Genomic DNA, 20856 nt, shown 5'->3' with positions numbered 1-20856 from the left:
AATTCTCCTGCAGAAAAGGTTATTCTACAGCATGGAATACTGGATATGCAGAGAGGTGTGCAGAGTAGACATGGAGAAATAATGGCAAAACTTAAATATCATTGCTTTAGGCAATCCTCCAGTTGCACTGAGGGACACCTCCCAAAGACTGACAAGGGAGGAATATGTTAAGATGTTATGCTGCATCAAAAATGTAAACAGCACTCGTTTCATCAGTAGAATTTGCCTAAGAGCATCATGATCAGTTCACACACTGAGGCAGTATCTTCAAGTCAGGCAAGAAAACACCTTAAAAATCCAAATACAACTCATGGCTGACATATATGCAAGCCTATTCTGGAGAGTTGTCATTCCAGAAGTGTAACTGTCAAATGCTTTTCATGACTATTGCAGGGCACTTCAAACACTACAAAATTCCTACATGGGAAGCATGTAGGAATTAGCATGTAAGCCCTAAGTTTATCAAGCTGTTTCCTCTGGAGAGAGAAAGAGAAGGATTGAAAGCTGAACATTTCTCTCTCTCCAGAAGAAATAAATTGGATTCAAAGAGCTGGATGAAGGACTCTGAATCCAAACCACTTTCTTTGCAGAGGGATAAATCCTCATTTTTTAGTGCTTCCTCCAGCATTTTGAATCCAAGCTGTTTCCTCTAGTCTCCTCAGCTGCACTATGGATTTCCCAATGGAGACTTCCCTAGGGCAGCCAATCCCTGCTGCTTGTAAGAGATGTGCTTTGGATTCCCAACAATCAGCTGATTGTTCGCTGTGCACTTCAGGCACCCACAACCAGTTGATTGTCGATGCTTGTAGAGATCCCTAGGTGGTGATTTGAAGCCCCAACAACCACCTAACAGCTGGGGCTTCAATGTGCCTTGCAAACCCCCATTGCGCTTTTACCTGCCCCACACCTGATGCGATATATATGACATCAGGTGCTGGGCAGGTGGGCATGGCTTGGCCAAAATGGTCTGGCAGGCCTAATTAGATTCACAGGCCCAAAGTCCCCAACTGATATCTCTTTGCCCTGTTCAGTGTCTGCTCAGATATATGCAACACTCAAACTTACAGACACAAAAAGCCAAGTAAATACAGCTGGTGTTTCAAAATGACACCGTGTGAGTCTAAAGCATGCAGGTGAGGGAGAAAACGGAGGTACTGGGACATAAGTTGATGGGATAAGTCCTTGGATGTCTGTTATCACTCATCTACTAAGTACTCTGAGGATAAAACTGCTTGCATCTGTGGCAACCTGCACTCTGCATTCTTGTGGATCTGCAATGAATACATCCAGAGTGCCATCTATTCCTTTTTTTATGAAATGACTTTCAATTTCTGAGACAAGGACCAGAGCCAATTACCTGTTAGGTACGACCATCTTGCTTACTATATCAAGCAGGAGAGGGTTTGACCAGTTGGCTCCAGGAAGTGATAAATGTTCCATGAAAAGAGGGGTGTGTGTGCAATCCTGATTACCTTGAAGACAATGGTTACATGGTCATTCCCTAAGAAGGCTCCTTTGTCTCCACAAGACTTTCCCCGCCTCTGTTAGCTGGTCACAAACATTTCCATTAGGCGAAAGCTTAAGTGCAACTGCAGACATTCTTGGATGACACAAATTCTTTGGACCCACCCAAATCCTTTTTCTGACCTGGTTTTGTCATTGAAATAGCATTGCTTGTCCTGAGGAATGAAATCTGCTGGGTGTAGGGTTGGGATACTGCAAAACCCTGTCAATTTTCCTGGGCCTCTCAGCAGCTATCAATATAATCAATCATGGTATGTTTCTGGAAAGGCTGTCTGAAGTCAAGATTGGGGGGACTTTTTTCCATACTATTTCAGAAGGTGGTGCTGGGGACTGCAGCTCTGTCTCTGGTGTTCTGCCAGGTTCCATTCTGTCCCCGTGCTGTTAACATCTGAGCGAAGTCACCCATAAATTTGGGGTGTGGTATGTACAGTATTCTAGTCTGTCTGCCATGGGAGATGCTATGCTGCCTGTTCTGGATGGGGTTGCACTCCCCCTTAAGAATCAGGCCTGTAGTCTGGGGATGCTATTAGATTTAGTCTTATCCATAGTGGCCCAAATAGTCTCAGTGACACAAAGCTAAGCCAGAGATAGTTGTTCTTGATATGCTGTTCTTGTTTTGGCACAGTCTTTTTTTAAACTACTGCAATGTGCTGTACTGGGGACTGCACTGGAAGGTCGTTTAAAAACTGCAATTAGTTCAAAACATAACAGCAGGTTTATTGACTGGGACCACTTTGCAATAGAAAACATTTGTTAGCACTTGTACTGGTTTCTTACAGCTGCAAACTGTAATGCTAAGACTATCTGGAAAACCTGTGCTGCCTACCACAATAGCTTGACAGAGCAAGAATACAGATGTACAGCCTGCTAGAGCCAGAAAATTAGAATGCTTCCTAGATTAACCTTCCCCCCCCCAATGTCTGGAAGCACCTTTCCATTGCAATTTATCTCCTTTCCAAAATATAGATTTCTTATGTCTGTGCAGAAAAGGATATGACTGACGAAGGTGAGTTGATGGACATTTTAGGGAATGTGATACGATTTTCCCTTGCGCAGCTGTCCTGGCAGGTACTAAAGCGAAAGATCTCATGACAATTCCCACATGGATGTCTTGTTTTCATATGTACTAATGAAGGGAAAGTTCCTCTGAGATGCCACGTAGGAGTTCCTTAGCAGCTAACAACATGTTTTTCCCAAAGCACAAAAGGCTATTTTTCTTTATTGCCACTAGATGGCACAGGAGAGAACACACAGCTTCTCCGCTCGCATGGGTTTTTAGGATGCAGAAAAGGGAGCACTTGCTATTTTGGACTTGGGTGTGTTCAGTATCTTGCTGATACTGAACCACACCACAGAGTATCAAACATATATTAAAAACGAAGCAAAAGAGATTGCTGTAAGAGGGTAGACATAATGCAATCCTATATGAGAAGAATTGCTGCAGTTGGTAGGTAGGAAAAGCTGAGAAGTATAATAAAAGCACAAGACTTTATATACAAAATATGTTAGGAATGGAGTTCATTATGTATTTCTTGCACAAATTCAGTAAGGATGCTGTGCAATTCAAAACTAGACTTTGCTCCTGAAGACCAGGATGTCAATCTGCAATGTTGTATGAGTGAGATGTGATGGTCCCCTCTTTAAGATGTCTGTAGATTGCCTGAAGATGTTCTAGTATCTGATATCATACTGGGAACATAAGGAGTAGCAGTGGATTCTTTTACGCTGTGGGGTATAATAATAATAAATGTATTCATACCCTGCCTGTTTCCCTGACAGGGACTCAAGGCGGCTTACGGACAAAATAAGAATAGCCAAAAGCATAGAAAAAAAATACAATAATTAAAAACCAATTAAACATTAATGAAATTAAATATCTATCTACCCATCCATCTATCAGAGATCTATTTAAAACATACAGCTAATTATAATAAAAACAGCACCTGCCCTTTCATTAAAAGCTGACAGTTCCCAAAAGCCTGTTGGAATAAGAAGGTATTCACTTGCCAGTGGAAGGACAACATGGAGGGAGGCGTAATAACTTCTCCAGGGAGGGATTACCCAAGGCCCTCTCTCGCATCCCCACCAAGCACAACTGTGAGGGTGGCAGGACCAAGAGAAGGGCCTCACCTAAAGATCTCAGAACCTGGGCAGGTTCGTATGAGGGAATACAGTTTTTCAGATAGCCTGGACTTTGTATATATATTCATGCCTTATATACAAATCACACATTAACATCCAGTAAGAGGGAATACATTTCTTAAAGGTTAAGACAGAGGAATCATTTTAAGTATAGTGAAGGTGGTTTGGAAGTGCCTTTGCTGTATAGAAAATGCATATACCTTTCAATGTCTTGAAATGAACTCTGAAAAAGTGGTTCTGGAAATTTTCAGCATGTCAAGTGAAATCAGGCTGCAGTCAGCGTCAGAGCTAGTTGCTTGGGGACCCGGACCCATGCCGTGCACCCAGGGGCGATTGGCATGGCAGCGATCCACCTGGGGGGCAGATTGGCACAGCAGCGATCTGCCCGGGGGGGGGGGCAATCGCCGTGGTGGTGATCTGCCCAGGGGGGATTTTGTCACCCCCGTCAGGGATGACATCTGGGATGCACCGCCCCCACCACCCCCCTTCCTATGCTCCTGGCTGCAGTGGGTACTTACTGGTCAATGTCCACTACCTCACCAATCCTTAAAGCAATTTTATAATTATTTCAGTGTCTTCATGGTTTTATTTTATTTTAGCAATTTTGGGGGTTTAAAAATGTGGGCACTCTGCTTGAAGGAGAGGAGCATGATTAAGAGCATCATGCATTTGACTTGCATGTCTGTAAAGAAAGTTGCAAAACAAGCTTTACATGGAGAGTGAGGGACCTGCTGTGACCAATAAGCCTGTTGTGTCTTATCTTCATGGGGACTTTAAAGCAGCTCTCCTTCATTCCTGCTGCATACAGTGATTACGTGATAAGCGGGGGCCTTTAAAAAGAAAAGCAGAAATATCATCAGACTTCTCTTACTTATCAGACAAGCGGCAATCTTACCTGGCTACCAGGAAGCAACGCGTGCTGATACAAGGAGAACCTGTCTTTTGCAGACTCCTCTGATGTTGGGCTGATGGGCTTGGGGTCAGATAAGGACCGCTGCATGGTTTTGATGGGGCGAGGTAGGGTCTGCTGGCGCTGGGTGGTGTCAGCTGTGAAGTGCTTCTGCGGGGTCACGTGGGCCTTGTTGAGCCTCTCGCTGGTTGTGAAGGAAGACTCTAGCAGCCGATGTGGGGACAGGGGCGAGACTGGGGAGTAGAGCACTTGGGGGGACTTGGGAGGCTGACGGGACACCAGCTGAGACAAGGAATCTGTCGGCAGGTGGGATTGGTAGCCAATTTCAAGTGGGTCGGGCTTCTTCTTCCCCAAGGCCTGCTGTCGGACCGAATGGGGATCCAGGGGGCCTGTGCTTACGATCTGGATGTTGGAGGAGTAAGGCGTAATCGTCGTAGGCACAGTGAGCTGGGGGATCACGATGCCTGGCTGTGGCTGCGCTTCCGGCTCCGTCTGGCAAGCCAGGCTCTCTCCTCGCTGGGTCTTCTCAGGGGCAGAGATGTATTTCACGATCTCCACTCTGGGGTCAGGGGTGGTGATGTGGATGGAAGGGGACACTCGGTGGAGCTGGTCAGGTTCGGTTTGCACAGAGCAGTCACTGATGGTCTGGATCGCTATGCTAGCCGTGCCTTTGGCCGAAGAGTCTGGCTTGCTTTCTGCGTTGGAGTCTGAGTGCCGCGAAAAGCGGGAGCGCCGGCGCCGCACGGGCTGCTCCCACTCGCCATTGTCTTCCTCGTCGGTCTGCACACTGCAGTCGGTGCTGCGCCGGGTCCGCCGGCGGCGGGATGCATAGAAGCGCTCCTCCCCATCTTCCTCATCCGTCTGCACACTGCTGTCTGTGATCTTCTTCACGGCAACATATGGCTCGTGGCCTGGCTCCTTGTCATAAGCATCCCGGAGGCGCGGCATGGAGTTCCTCTTCTTGATCCCCCGACCAGCTTCCCACTGGTCTTCCGTCTGCAGGGACATTTCAGAGGCTGAGTTGGTGAGAGGCCTCTGGAGTCCAGGGTAGCGAGGCTGCCCTTGCCCGTCTTGCCCTGGGGCCGCAGTAGCTATAAATGCTTGGTTCATGGGTGGCCAGTATTGCCCATTTTGAGCAAGGGTCCGCTGCATTTCTATGGTGATCTCTGACGCGGCCTGGGGAGGGAGCCTCCCCGATGGGTCACAGACGGGAGGGAAGGTGCTCTTCTGCCTCTTCTGCTCCTCCAGTTGGTGCTGCAGTTGCTGCTGCAATTGCTGGATCTGCTCCAGCTGCAAGCGCTGTTGGGCCAGCTGCTCCCGCTGCAGCACAAACTGGACTTGGCGCTCCTCCTGCTGCTGTTGCAGGACCTGGTGCTTTATGGATTGCAGCTCCTGGATCTCCCTGTGCATCAGCAGCTGCTCCTTCTCTCTGTGCCTCTGCAACTCCACTCGCTCCCGCTCCAGCTCCTCGTGCAGCCTCATCTGCCTCAGTTTCTCCAGCTCGACTCTCTCCCTCTCAATCTGGAGGATGTGCTCCTGCTGCTTCCTCTGCCTCTCTTCCTCCTTCTCCTTTTCTTCCCTTTCTGTGGCTGCTTTGCTGGCAATGCTGGGCTGGGTAGCTTCAGCCTGTTTCTGGGTTGGTGGTGGTGGTGGTGGTGGAGGAGGCGGCGGTGGCGGTGGCTGCTGCTGTTGCTGCTGCTGTCCTTGGCTGGCATCCCTGACAGTACTCTGCACCCCAGAAGTCACTGCAGCAGCCTCCTCTCTGCCTTTCTGCTCAGGCCTTTGCAAGGGGACAGCAGTCGGAGCCGAGGGCTTGGAAACTGGTGCTGGGCTTACGCTACTGGCAGCAGTGCTGGCTGCAGTGGTGCTAACAGGCTTCCCCAAATACATTGGTGTTTCCATTACTGAAGATGTGGGAGCCGCTGGGAGTCTGCTGGGCACTGGATAACGATACAGACCTTGGGATGCAAGGGGCATCCTGGGAGCAACTAGAGGCACTCTGGTCAAGCTGGCCAGAGGGACAGCTGTGATACTGCCTGGGGCATAGGGTCTATATAGGCCTCGGAGCATGGGGCGCAGCACAGAAGCTGGCTGGGTAGTGATGGGGAGAGTTGATGCGATTGGTGTGTTGATGGTTGAATAAATCATGCCATCAGCAGCTCGGACGGTGGCCGTGGAAGGGAGTCCCTGTCTGACAGCTCCAAGTCTGGAGAGGTTGTACTGGGCTAGGTTTCCATAGCCTTGGCCAGACTCTGGGAAATTTGGCTTGTACATCATGTTTGATTTCATGGCACCCTGCTGGGCCGAGATGCCTCCGCCCCCTCCTGGCCCATACTGTCCATATTGGAGAAGATCTGAGCTGTTCGTATGCCGGCCACCATACTGGTCCATAGAGTTGAGTGCTGCACACATTCGGCTGATTTCGCGAGCTGTCGTGGCGCTATAATGAGCCAGGCTGGCTTCCTGGAAATTTGCCAGGTCCCCTCTTAGCGAATACCTGTAGTCAGAGTAGATATTGGAGGCCGAGCTATATCTCCGCATTGGGTAGGAATGGCTCAGCAAGTCACTGGGCTGCCTAAGGTCAGAGAAAGAGCCGTACTGCATTCCGTGCCCCATGTAGCCTCCCTCGGTGAAGCTGTGGCTGTACGGAGGTTTCATGGTGGTCAGATCCACAGCGGAATCCCCAGGAGGGGCGTTGAAGGGCTGCCCTCCCTTAACTGGGTAATAGTTCAAGCCCATTTCAGAAAGGTTTGTATCTGACATTGAGGAATACAGTCTCCCAAACAGGCCATGATGGTAGAACCTGTGCTCCTCGTACGGATTAGGCCCTGGTGCTGCTTGTTCTCGATAAGGATATGCCTCTGCCACCTCCTGTTCTCTGCTGCCATAGTACTGGCCACTAGGTTTGTCAGCGCTTCCTGCATCCCCAACATTTTTCTCTGGCACCTTGGAAGAAGGGTTAAAAGCCCCAGTGCAGCTGCCTCCAAAGGGAAATTTGTACACTACGTCACAGCATGCTACTTGACTTTCAGGCTTCATCCCTGTGAGATCCAAGGCATTGGGAGGAGGTTCCTCTTTGATGAGTTTGGTGACAGGGCCTGTTGCAATATCATCCATCTGCACCATCATAACCTGGGATTTCTTAGTCCCAATGGTGACTGGGGGTGTCTGAGTTTTCAGTTCCACTGGGATCCCTCTATACACCTCTGAACTTTGGTCCTGAGGAAACGGTCTGGGAATGGCACTCACAATATTCTGTGCATTGTTGGTCTGAGTGATCAGGGCATCTTTTTTCATCAAGGATGTCATCTGGTTGGGCAAATTGTATCTTGCAAATTTCGCTTGCTGGGGACCTGCAGCTTCCGGACGGCCTGCAGAAGCAGAAATTCCAGTGCCGCTTGCAACTCCTCTGAAGGTACCAGTCTGAACTGCTTGTTCTACCTGCTTAATGTGTGTCAGGCAGACAGGACTCCCCGTCCCTTGACCAAAGTCCACTCTGTTCTGGAAAGGGTCTCCATAGACCGCAGGATGCTTTGGCTGAGACACAAGCATGGAAGATGCAACAGTGATGCTGACTGTGGTGGCTGTGCTTATGATAGCATGGGGCTGTTCCTGGGCATTAAGATTGATAATTAAGGGTTGGATGGTGCTAGACTGCCGACTTGGTGACTGGTCCATAGTGAGGCAGTATTTTCTGCTCTCCGTAGCTAGGGATGTGAGATCCATCCCTTGGTCTGTTATAATGATTGGAGCTGACTTTATTGCAGTCCGCAGGTCCACAATATTACTACCAACTGCTCTGGGTCCAGGTTCTACTCTGGATGTCCCAGGTATTGATGATATCCGACACAAAGAGATGTTCTCTGCAGGCAGTGTTCCCCAGCTATACACACCAGGCATGCTGTCGGCAGCAGTTGTTTGCACTTTCTGCATTGCAGCACTAGGAGCAGAGGCTCTTTCAAAAGCTGATTGGGTCTTTGTGTAAGTGGACTGCAGCTGCTCTTGTTGGAGTTGCGCTGCATGGATTACTGTTTGACTGTAGCTATGCTGGCGGCCTTGCCGAGTTGGAGAGGAGGCTGGTGAAATGGAGGAACTTACGCCAATCGGCTTGGTCTGAATGGCTGCATCCGCTGCTAATGTGATGACCATAAAGGGAGATTCTTGTGATGATTGTTGCCGAGCAAGGCGAGGGGAACTCGATCGGTAGGGAGTTTGTGTTCCTTGAGCTACCATTGGAGAAGAGGTTGACATAGCGGTAGTCGTGGGGGCATCGTAGGCGAGAACCGGGCTATGGGTTTGGGTGGAGAACTCTGCAGTTGATTTAACCCCCATCCCTGAACTGGGTGGCACCCCAGCTCTAGGAACAGAATGAGTGGGGCTCTGAGTAGGAGAAGAAGGGGAAAGTGGTGGGCTTGAGCTTTTGAAGTAGGAATATGTTTTAGGTGTCGACATGGGTCCAGTGGACTTGTCAGTCATGCTTTGGAGTTTCTCTCTTGCTGACGGCCCACTAATCTCTGCAACGCTCCTGACCCTGGAAATATTTTCTGTTTGACAACCATAGCTGGCTGTTACTTTTGTTTGAGTATAACTTCGGCTAGTAGTGGACACGGATGGTGCATCTGAGCCGCTCAGAGAAGTCGGAGAGCTGTAGATTCGTGGTGCACTTGCAGGACTGGAAACAACAGTGGTGACGGTGCTAGTTCCTTTAGCATATGTGTAGGGCGTTGTTACGCTCTTTGAAACTGAACTAGGTGCTGTGGGTGAGCTATGAAGCTTTGGCTGCTCCTGACTCTCCTTTGCGAAATGTTGAGTGACTCGAACATCAGGGATTATTCTGCCTGCGCTGCTTTCAGTGGTGGAAAAGGAGACAGGAGCAGACAACTGGGTTGGGCTTGTCCCAGGAGTGAGTGGGCCACTTTCATAAGCACTCTCTGCATTCAGAAACTGCTTTTCTTGATAAGCATCTTCTCTCCCTTTCTTCTTTACTTCCTGTTCAAGGGTCAAATCCAGAGAAGAGGATTGATGCATCCTGGAGATATTCTGTGATGTCTGAAGGATTTCTTCATAAACTGCCCCAGATTTGGAAAGTTCGTTCTGATAGTCTGCTTGAGAGGAGTCTAAATTCCGGCCGTCATAGCTGTAGTCATCTATGTATTGGTATTCAAAATTATTTTGGCCTTCTGAACCACGATAGCCTACTTGCTGGAAGGTGTTACTGTAGGAGACGCTTTGCTGGGACGGTTGCTGCTTCTGAAACATTTCTGCCTTCCTCATCATCTCTTCATAAGCTTCTTCCGCACTTTTCAGGGGCTTGTTGGAGGGGTAACCAGAGCCAGCAGTTTTTTCTGTTGGAGAATAGAGGGACATAAATGTTGGGAGGTTGTACTCACTGCCAGACTTGTACAGCTTGGAGGCAATGACATCAAACCCCTCTGCCTCAGAGTCAATGGAAGGAGAATATTCTGAACAGGAAGATCTGTGCAGTTCCTCCATCTCTGCAGCCTGACGCAGTTCCTCGGTGGGTGATGCATCTTCAATGGGAGACAGATTGCTGGGTGGCGTTTTAGACCTTTCCCTCCTCCTCTGTGCCCTCAGCTCTTCTTTATCTCTCTTTGTTTTCCGAGCCGTGCTTCGGATGCGCTGCTGTTCTACCTCTCGCATTTTTTCCTGTTCTCGCAAGAGCTCCTCTTCCTCCCGCAGCTCTTCTTCCTCGGAGGAATCTTCTATGGTTGGCAGCAGAGGTCCGTGGGAGCGATGCCGGGCTTTCCTCTGCTGCTTGACCTCCTCCAGCCTCTGCCTGCGACTAGGGCTGCTATCACTGTCCTCCTCCAGGGAAGAGATGGAGGTGGGGGAGGTTCCTGATGTGTAACTGGGTGTTGTTGCTGGCAAGGTGGAAGAATATTCGCCTCTTGACCTGTCTTCTGGGGATCCCGTCAGGCTTTCCATCTCCAGTTCAGGTTCTCTGTCCAGGCTGATGTCTGCCTCTTGGCTGATCTCCATGTCTCTGCCATAGTTGTTAGTGCTGTTTAATTCAATGGTTTTGAAACGCCGCAAACCTCCCTGAGATGCAGCCATGTCTTCCCCCTCAGTACTTTCCAGCTCTTTTCTTTCCTCCTCATATATGCTGCCGGAGCTGTGAGGCAGGCGTCTCTTGGATAAGGCGGCCTCCCTGCTTTTCTCCGAGTCAGGCTTGTGCCCATTTTTTGCAACGCTATATTTTACACGATCGTATTCTTCCTCCTCCTCCAAGTTATCTTCCTCTGCGCTCATCTCCAGGAGTTGCCTTCTCATGAACTCTTCGTCAGTCATTGCAGGTTCTTTGCTTTTCTGCCTTGTTGGTACAATGGAGAACTCTCCTTCGCTGCTGTCTTCCACATAGTCGTGGCGTAGCTTGCTGCCGAAGTCATCTGAAGATTCCATGCTGTCCCTCTGCTCCTTCTGGTTCTCCCATTCTAGAGAGTCTTCATCTTCTTCCATGATATCTTCTAGCTCCTCATCAGAATCAAAGGCTTCCGGGGTGATAGAAAGGGACCGTGGCCTCTGCCTTTCCCTCTGCTCCTCTCGTAATTCGTGGTATGTTTTACCTCTGTCTGTTGGCTCCTGAGCCAGCCCCTTGGACTCCAGCAAGGGCCGCATGCTGCTTTCCAGCTTAGTGAGTTCCGAAGGACTTGGAGGGCTCGGCTCTACAATTCCGGTTTCGTTTAGTTGTTCTCCTTCTTGCTGCACTAAGCCCGTGATCTCACTCTGGGAACTGGATATGCCATCAGATGAGTAACCAGTGTCACTCAAGCTTTGAGGGCTACGAGACAGGTCTGGTGGATAAGGCTTACTGGATTCCTACAAAAGAAGAGAAAACAAATTCCATTAGATGCCATTAAAAGAGACTTTTATGAGCACAACCCAGTTTATCACACAGGCTTGCAGAAATCCTGAGCTATAATTAACTTGGACATCATGACGGGACATAAAACCCTCAAAATTTGAAGAAGAAAAAAACTACAACACAATAGCCACAATTTAGCAAGTAACAAAAGTGTTATCCCTCACTTTAATAATAATTTTAAAAATTAAGAAGGGAAGGGCTCCTAAACTCAGGAGTCATAAGCAAGTAAAAAGGTAAAGGGACCCCTGACCATTAGGTTCAGTCGTGACTGACTCTGGGGTTGCAGCGCTCATCTCACTTTATTGGCCGAGGGAGCCGGCGTACAGCTTCCAGGTCATATGGCCAGCATGACTAAGCCACTTCTGGCGAACCAGAGCAGCGCACGGAAACGCTGTTTACCTTCCCGCTGGAGTGGTACCTATTTATCTACTTGTACTTTGACGTGCTTTCGAATTGCTAGGTTGGCAGGAGCAGGGACCAAGCAACGGGAGCTCACCCCATCGCGGGGATTAGAACCGCCAACCTTCTGAAGTACCGGTAATTTATTTTTAAGCTTGCACCCCACCCTCTCTCTCAATACTCAGATGTCAAAGAATGTAAGGAAAGCTATCAAGTTTAGAAACAAAAATCCGGCACCCTTGCAAATTAACATGAAAGAAGTATCATTGCATGATGCATTTAATTAAAAATTCCTTCTTGCCAAGTTCATGACAGTAAAGCAAGACGGACAGGACCTTTCACGCAATCCATTTACAATCTAATAAATGAACAGCTCTTAGTCATTTGTTGCAGATGTCATTCTTCCAGGAAGCACTTCTGGTTTTGAGAAACAATATATTTTCCCAGAACCCAAATTGAAACATTTTGCTGCTAGGAAAACGTGATTCCCCTCAACTCTGTGTTAAGAAAATCAGAATTATTCTGATTGCTCTGATTGTCATTCATTAACTATGATCAGGGCTTTTCCCCCCAGCCAGAACTCGCCAGAACTCAGTTCCAAAACCTCTCAGGTGGGCATGGTGAGTTCCAGCACCTCTTTTTCTAGAAAAACAGCACTGATTATGATCAATTTACATCTCTTTCTTTAAAAAAATCTTTATTATTTCATGTTATACACTTAGATATTTCTTTAAAAATTAAATTATGTCTAAGTGTAGCCCAAGTCTTCAACACGCTAAGCCTTACTGCATCTGTTTGCTTCTGACAGGTCTGGATTTCGGCAAGTCCCTAGGAACAAACAAAACATTTGTAAAATCCAAATAGCTGGCTCTGCAGTTTTGTAAATCTGTGCTCTCTTGTTGTCAACCCAGGGGCTAAGATGACAGTGTCTTATTGGCTGGTTCCTTTCCTTTTAAAAAGGACCATCTGGTTTGCCCCAGGCTGGTTGGCTCCAAAGTTGTATGCTCTAGCATTTTTTTTGTAGCCTGAAGTCTAGTGAAAATATAAGTGTTCCTTTTGCAATAAGAAGGAGCACAAACCTTGAAATCCTACAAGTTAAGACTGCAAGAATTACCTTGCTGGATCAGGCCAAGGTTTATCTAGTCCAGTGATATATTACCAACAACAGCCAGGAAGGCCCTCTGAAAGCTCACAAGTCAGGTATGATTGCCTCAGCACCTGGTCCTCAGAGATACAGGACCTCTGAACATGGAGTTTCCATATAGCTATCATGGCCAACAGTTGTTAATAAGCACTATTTTCAAAATTAATGCCTAAGTTGACTATTTTTCATGTACAAATCTGCAGATTGGTGAACATTTGTAGGGAAGTTTGGAACACCATTGTTCGTGACCCCAGCAACTACCCACTTTGTGTGTACAGCTCTATTTCAACTTGTTCAAATATTTGCTTGGTGTGTACCTCTGAAAATGTGGGCTGGAAGATTAATTGTCAAGAATATTACTTGTAAAAAAAATCCCAAACTTGACAGCCAGCTGTCAAAAGACCATTATTCTCTGGTGTGGAAGAATGGCTATTAATGGCTATTTAAATATCTTTAATATACTATAAAGTGATGTGGCACTGTTAACAACACTGTTAATTTCTTGGTGCGGCAAATAAATTATTCTGCCATTGTTGGTTCTAGTCCTGTGATTACAATTTCTCCTGCATTTATTTCAACCGTTCTCCATAAAATAATGGGTAAAAGAGAAATTGCATTCAAAAATTTTCAGAGGAGGTTTTTTTTTTTTAAAAAAAAAATGATGTAATTCTCATGGATAGGGTGCAGAACATTTGGGCAATGGGGCCGTGATATAATCAGGACAGGATTTGACAATCCTGACTAACTGCAGGCAGTCTGAGGCTTCTTATGCCAAAGAATTACAGAGTAATTTGGAAGCAATATACTTTTTTCAAGCAACTACAGAGTTAGGTTTTTTTTAATAGGTGTTTGGCAAAACCTGCCACAAGCCAGTCATGATCTGACACCTCCTCCCAAAAGCAAACAAAACATTTGCCCAAAGAGCTGGAAAAGTAGGCTCCTTCAAAACTAAAAATATGCATCACTCAATATTAGCTTTCCTCTTCCTTTCACACCACCCACCTTTGCTCACTCTCTCTTAAGGGTTTCTTTGCTCATGCCTAGGATAAAATATAATGAGCCTCTTCTGCCCCAGTAATTCAGCAGCTTCCTGCAGGCTGCCAGCCTCTATAAATAGAGCAAAAGTGAGGATCCTGCTCCATATTCTGCCCTCCCCTAAAAATACTTACCCTTCTGCTCCTTTGCAGTCTTGCTCCACCTTGTGCTCCACCCATGCAAATACCTGATGGACATTTGTCTTTGTTTGATAAAGAAGGCATTGTGATAGTGTGGCACAAACTCCACCTCCATTCTTTTCTACAAATTCCTCACAGCAAAAATGCGTCGAAAAGGGCATTTCAGAAATGTTGCTGCAGTTCAGCTAAGCGTTATGTTTATTCCCAGGGCTCCAGTAAAGTTTATGGTGACTGAAATCCCACATACAGCAGTGAATATTTTAAATCTTCACACAGAACTTGTGGAACTTATAATTAGAATTTGAGATCAAGAAGGGAATTTTATTCATGCCCTGAATAGCAAGAGGCTGAAGATCTTAATTCCTGCACTTCAGATGCCAAGACCAGGTGACAAAATAACAAGAGAGGACAAAAGACCAGCTAATCAGTGTCTCTGGAGGCAGCAACCACTCTGTGGAGTTTAATTTCAGGGGCTGACAATTTTGCAGAGAAAGCCCAAGGGATTGAGGCAAGGGACAGTGGCACAAATAAAACTTTGTTTTTAATCAATACCCCAATCAAAGCATTGGCAGCAGGATTGGTATTGCATAACTGGAGATTCCCACAAAGCCCTAACCAAATTAGTGTTAAATGTCATCTAGGCTAATGCTTACTCCCTACTTGCAGTTCAGGGGGGCTGAGAAGGCAGATCCTTCAGCTGTAGTAAACTGAAATTAGTCAATGTGAACAATTGATTAAAAACAGAAGCAAAGAGAGTCTGTATAAAGAACAGCAGAAACACCAGCTTGCTGTAAAGTCCTCTGGGAAGTATCTTTGCTGTCCATCCTGGGAGGAGCCAGGAGAGGGGAAAGAGGAAACGTCAAAATGACATTTTGATGTTGAGTATTGGGGCCTTGCCCTCTGCACTCTCTCTTCCTTCTTTCCACCTTTCTGCTTCTTCTGCTAGCAAGAGCTTTTCACTTATCCCTCAAGCACTCAATTTCACCTTTGTTTTTTCTCTGGAGCATCTCACAATTAGCCTCACACTGTGCAGGTGGCACCTAACACTCCACCTCCTCTGCTCGCACTTTCATTCTCTCTGCTAAACTCTGCTAGATCTCGGTAACCCCTATTATTACCCAATAGCGAATGCTATTAAAAAGGAACAGACACTGACTTCACAGGTGCAAATGTTATTCACAGGTAGCCATTTTGACTCCTACCGGCTTTTGCTGGATAACCCCCGCCACACACCCACACAAAAGCTGTGTTTAAAACATAAAGAGGTCTATTAGGATGCAACTACATACATATGAGTGTAACATGTAGTTTGAACCTAAGGCTGCAGAGGCATTACACTAGGGTCAGAAGGAAGGAAAAAGACTCTCTAAAAGGTCTTCTCTGTAAAACATGCCTTAAATCACTGTGCATAAACAAACACTCTTGTCTTGTCATCATTTCTGCTATTACAAACCACCCAGCAGGGTCACTGGCCTACTGTGCTTGGTCCCACAAACAAACAGTGCTGTGATAGGTGAAACCTCTCTGTGCATAAGAGGTACACTTATGAAAGATGCTGGAGACAAATAACAAGCACCTTCATGTCCTGCTTGGTCTGATCCAGAAAGGCAGTTCTTGCATTTGGACTAAAGCATTACAACTGGAAGAAAGTTGCCAGCTAGGGTAGAGCCACTACACAAGCTTCTGGCAGGTGACCCACTGTGGCTTATTTGGAGGCAGAGGAGGAGGCAGTGGGTAGATGCAAACGCACCAGCAGGAGCACCACATTGGCTCTGCCAATGAGTTTGCACTATGCTGACCTCCCCACCATCTCAGCACCTTCATCTCCACCTCACCTGGTGATGTGCTTCTGATTACCACACAAAAGCCTATGTTGTTACAGTTACAGTGGCCTATGTTGTTGATGTTAAAGTATAATGTCACCCAAAAATAATCATGCTTTCTCCATTGATTTATTAAGAAGACTCTTGAAATTAACTCCATACATTTTTGAAACTAGTATATGTTCAATCCAGTTATGCTTCGAGGCATTAGTGTTTCGAAAATCCAGGGATGTTTTTAAAAATAGCAAGCAATGAAGTGGAGGAACGAATCTTGGCAAGGGGGAAAAAAACCTCAAGAGAGACTTCTGCAAATATGGTGCATTTGTGCGAAGAGGCCTGTTGGATAGCAGACCATGTCTCTATCATCCCCTGCCTGACTGCCAGCTAAAAACACTTTAATAAACTGTCTCCTGTTGGCTTTTAGGTTGGGTATCAGCTACTCAAAAGAAACCTCTTATAACTAAACCATTGTGTCCAGTGGAGCGATGCTTACCTCCTGTTCTCGTGTTTTCTGAGACTCGGATACGGTCGTGCTATCTTTGATATCCGCTTCTGGTTTTGTGGCCATAGTTTTCCCCTTTGGCAATGGACTTTCAGAAGCTTTGGGAGGCTCTTCGGGTAGTTTGGGCAGTGGCTTTCCTTCTGATGGAGCAGGAGGCTTTCTGTCTTGGACAGTGGTTGGTAATTTGCTCGGTTCTGAAGTCCTGAGATGGTTTGCTTGTGAAAGGTGCCTGTTGTGAGGAGCTGACATTTCAGGTTGCTGAGGAGCTCCTCTCTGTTGCTGACCAATTCCTCCGGGTTGGTGTCGAGGGGATCCAGTTGGCTGTTGCTTTGGAGCAGGCAGTGGCATTGGAGCAGGGTCTCCTAGGCTTCCTTCTAGCAGCCTCTGAGTTTGGCAGTTCAAACACAGCCATTCATTTTTCTGAAATAAGATGGAAAAAACAAACAAACAGGAATGAAATCCACATTTCATTCAAGATCAGCATGAAGATACCTCTCCTATGGAATGCAACATATTTCTTCTCTTTGAGTTAAACATAATTATTTCCACTTTACATTATGTGGAGGAAAGCAGATTTTGTTGTAACCCCCAAACTTCCATGCTATAATGGACTGATGTAAATCCTATTGAATTCAGTAGGGCTAACTCCCAGGTCAGTTCACATAAGATTATAACCTTGGACAGATAGGCCGTTGATCCATCTAGCTTAGTTAGCAGCCGTTCTCTAGGGTTTCAGACATGCAACATTCCCAGCCTCACTTGGAGATGCTGGGGAAATGAATGTTGGACCTTCTGCATGCAAACCCTTCCCCTAGCCTTAGATGTTCAAATTATAACTCAGTCATGGACAGGAGGCCTTGGGCAAGTCAGAGTGTGGCAGCCTCAATTCACCATCTCTAAAATGGGATTAACATTGACCAGCCTCCCAGGATTGCTGTCAGGTCAAACAAGGCTTATTAGGCTTATTTGGATTCATGATTATTATTGTTAACAACTGAAAATGAACATCAAATATTTATTTTTCTTATTCTTTTTAGTGCAGAAAAGCCTTTATCATCAAAAGGAAGGGTAATGGCTGCAGAGGATGGCCATTTAATGCTCCAGAGACCATGTAAAAAAGAAGAAACAAACAAAATTAGCCAAACAATCTTAAGACAGAACAGCTATTTCTGACGGTGCCATGCCTGAAGTATTTATGGATTCTGAACTATGTGGACATCAACCAGAAGAACAGATATAAATCATGTTCATCAAAGCATTATGGGATGCATTATAGGTCTTGAGTAAAGAGTGTACTCCTTCTGAGACAAAAACTTAATAAAGCCTACATTGTGATGAGGATGGGTGGAATAGGAATGCAAAGACTCAGTTCTATTGGTGTAAATTTTGCATGATTTGGTCTAATAAAAGTGCACCAAAAAGTGATGTGTCAGCAAGTTGTGAAAATATAAAAATATCTTTGCCTGTGGAATGCTTTGCAGCTAAAAAACGACAACACTACAACAAAGTAATTATCAGCTTTTTCTTCTGTGTTCAATTTATGCAAGCTGGGGAGTTTAGGATTTGAGGAGGTGCCCCATGACACCAGATGCTAGACATTTCATACAGGTAAGGACCCTACATCAGCATAACAGCAGAGATATGTTGTCATAATATTACACTGGTGCATTTCCAGCATGGCATTATGGCAACAAAAGAGACGGTGCGTGTTAAAATACATCAAACTCAACTGAGAGCCAAAGAATACTTCCCACAACCTCCTCCATCTCTGCCTGTACCACCATGACAAAGTTTAAGATTCAGATCAGCTCTGCATCCAGTTACAGCATATCCACAGCAGTATGAAAAACCCCAACAGGGAAACCTCCCAAAGAAGCTGCCTGGACACTACACTACACTGACTACCCTTTCCCCACTTTTGATAGATAATTAAAAAGGATGGCTATTTGCAGATAGAAGCAAAAGCTTTCAAATAGCCATCTATGGGGAACATTGCAGCCTCTCAGTTTCTGGGTTCTTCTTGTCTGCATCACAGTGGTTGCTTCTGCGGAAGGTGCTATCAATGTCCATGTGTCTGGCAGGCTGTGATTTCTCTTTGTAATGGAGAAAGGCAGCATTTCACAACTGCTTTATCTCCATCCAATATATATGCATTTGCAAAAGTTATTGTTTGGATATTAGTTGGGGACCCAAATGTTTGCTTAATGTTTTCACCAAGTCAAGTTCAAGATGTATCTCAACAAGCTAACTGAAACACTGCAGTGATCAAAGAGATAATATTAATATGAAATCAGCATCTTGTCCCTCAACAGAAACAGCTTAAAATCATGAGGTTCTATGCAATGTCTTTCTCTGAAAACATGTAGTAGACAAGGCATAATTTTTCAGAATAATACATGGGGGAGGGAACCCCCTCCATGTCCTAAAATCAAGAAAAATTACTTGGTACTGTGTTTCCTGTTGCTAAAGATGCCATTTCAAATGCACAAGTAGCTTCACTTTGATCCATAGTGATTTTATATGGAATGCTTAGTCACTTCAGCGCTGTTAATTGCATTCACTTATTCCACTCATAATGGCTCCCTTGTGTGCAGTGCATCTGCTGCATGCATAACAGCTGAAATTCTTCTCTTGTTCTTTTATTTTTAGCTCTGAAATGCAGAATCTAAACTGTATTTTACCAAGAGGATGATTCTCTATAATGAGGGCTTTTTAAGTCTGCTGGATGGTGGGCTATAGGAGAGGTGGAGAAACATAATGATGTTTGTGTCCCCAATGTTAATATTAACATGCCCTTTCCAACCTCAAGATTTCATTTTACAACCATATATTTCTCTCATACATATCTGACTTCATATGACACCTTCTGGCACACCACATACTGAGGTATTCAGTACCAATGACCATAGAATCCTTCTGGACTAGCTTCCAGTAGTTCCACTCTTGCCTGATGGGCCAGAGGATGGTTCTGGCAGACTGTTGCTCCGCACATGGCATGGCATTCTGCAAGGCTCACTTTGGACCCTTGTGTATTTTAACCATGGGAAAAGTGTGCAATTAATAGAGAGTACTACATGAACTTGACGGAAAAAAGAGAAGCCTGAGAAAATGGATTGTGGGACTATGGACTGGGGAGTTAGGTAGCCTATTTTTTTCTGAGTCTAGTCCCTGAGGAGTCTCCAATCCTTTTAATAGTTAGATGGATAATTTTCCACCTGTGGATTCTGTCTTTACTGCAGCATTGTGAGCTGGCAATCCTAAGGAAGCAGTGAAAAGGCAATGGGACAGTGTGTTTATATGTTCACTTTAACGAATAAGCCAGCTCTTTGACTGTGATGTGTGAGGCATATGGAACTACAGAAGGGAAGCCACATCCACCTCATAAGATATGGTGGGCCTCACAAGGAAACACACTGGACTGTAGGATGTTGATCCAGTACAGATACTCTCCTCCTGTTTGTCTTCCCTTACAATCTGTTTGTATCTGTTTCCCCTCCACGGAGGGCTTGCCGTACTCCTTTCAGTTTTCTCATACTGAAAAGGCAGCAGTGGACTGGATGCCTGTCATGTTTATTTATGGATATGTATAGGCTTATGCCTTTTGATACGGGGCTTCTGTTCTTTCTTTCATACTCCTGTGATTTAGAAATGGTACACTGAGCATTTTAACTATCCGGATAAATAGATAAAGAGTAGGGCTGAAGCCATGCTTGGATGTCCCTGAGATTCTGTGGCAAATCTGTTGAGAACATAACACAAGCCATTTCCTGCCATCACCCTGTCATGTGGGAAGGTAAACGCACAGTTAAAATGATGAGAGCGTCATTTTGAAAATCCTGCTGCATTCATTCTCCTCGGGGACTATATAATTAATGTAACAGGCTCTTTCCTTTATTCAGGTCAATGCTAAGGCTCAGCTCAAATATCCCAATGCAGCTAAAGGGGTGGGGGTGGAAATAGGAAGAAGACAGGTAACTGGATGGAAGCGTACATTAAGCAAGTAAAGTAACTACACAGGAAACAACATGTTAATGGAATATACCCTAAAACCACCATTGTCACCATGTGATACCTTCAGATGTTTGACTGCCCATCTAGCCCTAGGTGACAGGATAAAACAACTTCCCCTACTTCATTTTGGCTCAGCCTCAACTTGCTTACACACATGGAAAATATTTACTGTAGTACCTCGGTTTACGAACTTAATCTGTTCCAGGTCCGTTCTTAAACCAAAACTGTTCTTAAACCGAGGTGTGCTTTCCCTAATGAGGCCTCCCGCCGCCAGTGCTCTTCCACTATTCTGTTCTAAACTTTACTGAGGTAAAGTTTGCAAACCGGGACACTACTTCCGGTT

At 45.8% G+C, this 20856-nt stretch overlaps 1 protein-coding gene across 4 annotated transcripts in view; it reads right to left on the bottom strand.

Annotated features, from left to right (window-relative positions):
* The window catches only part of BSN (bassoon presynaptic cytomatrix protein), a 205141-nt gene that overhangs the window by 23293 nt on the left and 160992 nt on the right, over positions 1 to 20856 (bottom strand). For all 4 annotated transcript variants that reach the window (XM_083488622.1, XM_083488621.1, XM_083488624.1 and 1 more), the window contains exons 4-5: positions 16494 to 16922; positions 4562 to 11413 (exon numbers count right to left, since the gene is read on the bottom strand). In XM_083488622.1, coding sequence (XP_083344748.1) covers positions 4562 to 11413; positions 16494 to 16922 — 7281 coding nt within the window. The remainder of the gene's footprint in view (positions 1 to 4561; positions 11414 to 16493; positions 16923 to 20856) is intronic.

This window comes from Podarcis liolepis (genome assembly GCF_965112155.1).
Source record: "Podarcis liolepis genome assembly, chromosome: 2".
In the NCBI taxonomy this organism is placed as follows: Eukaryota; Metazoa; Chordata; class Lepidosauria; order Squamata; family Lacertidae; genus Podarcis; species Podarcis liolepis.
This window is presented reverse-complemented; position numbering and strand designations above follow the sequence as displayed.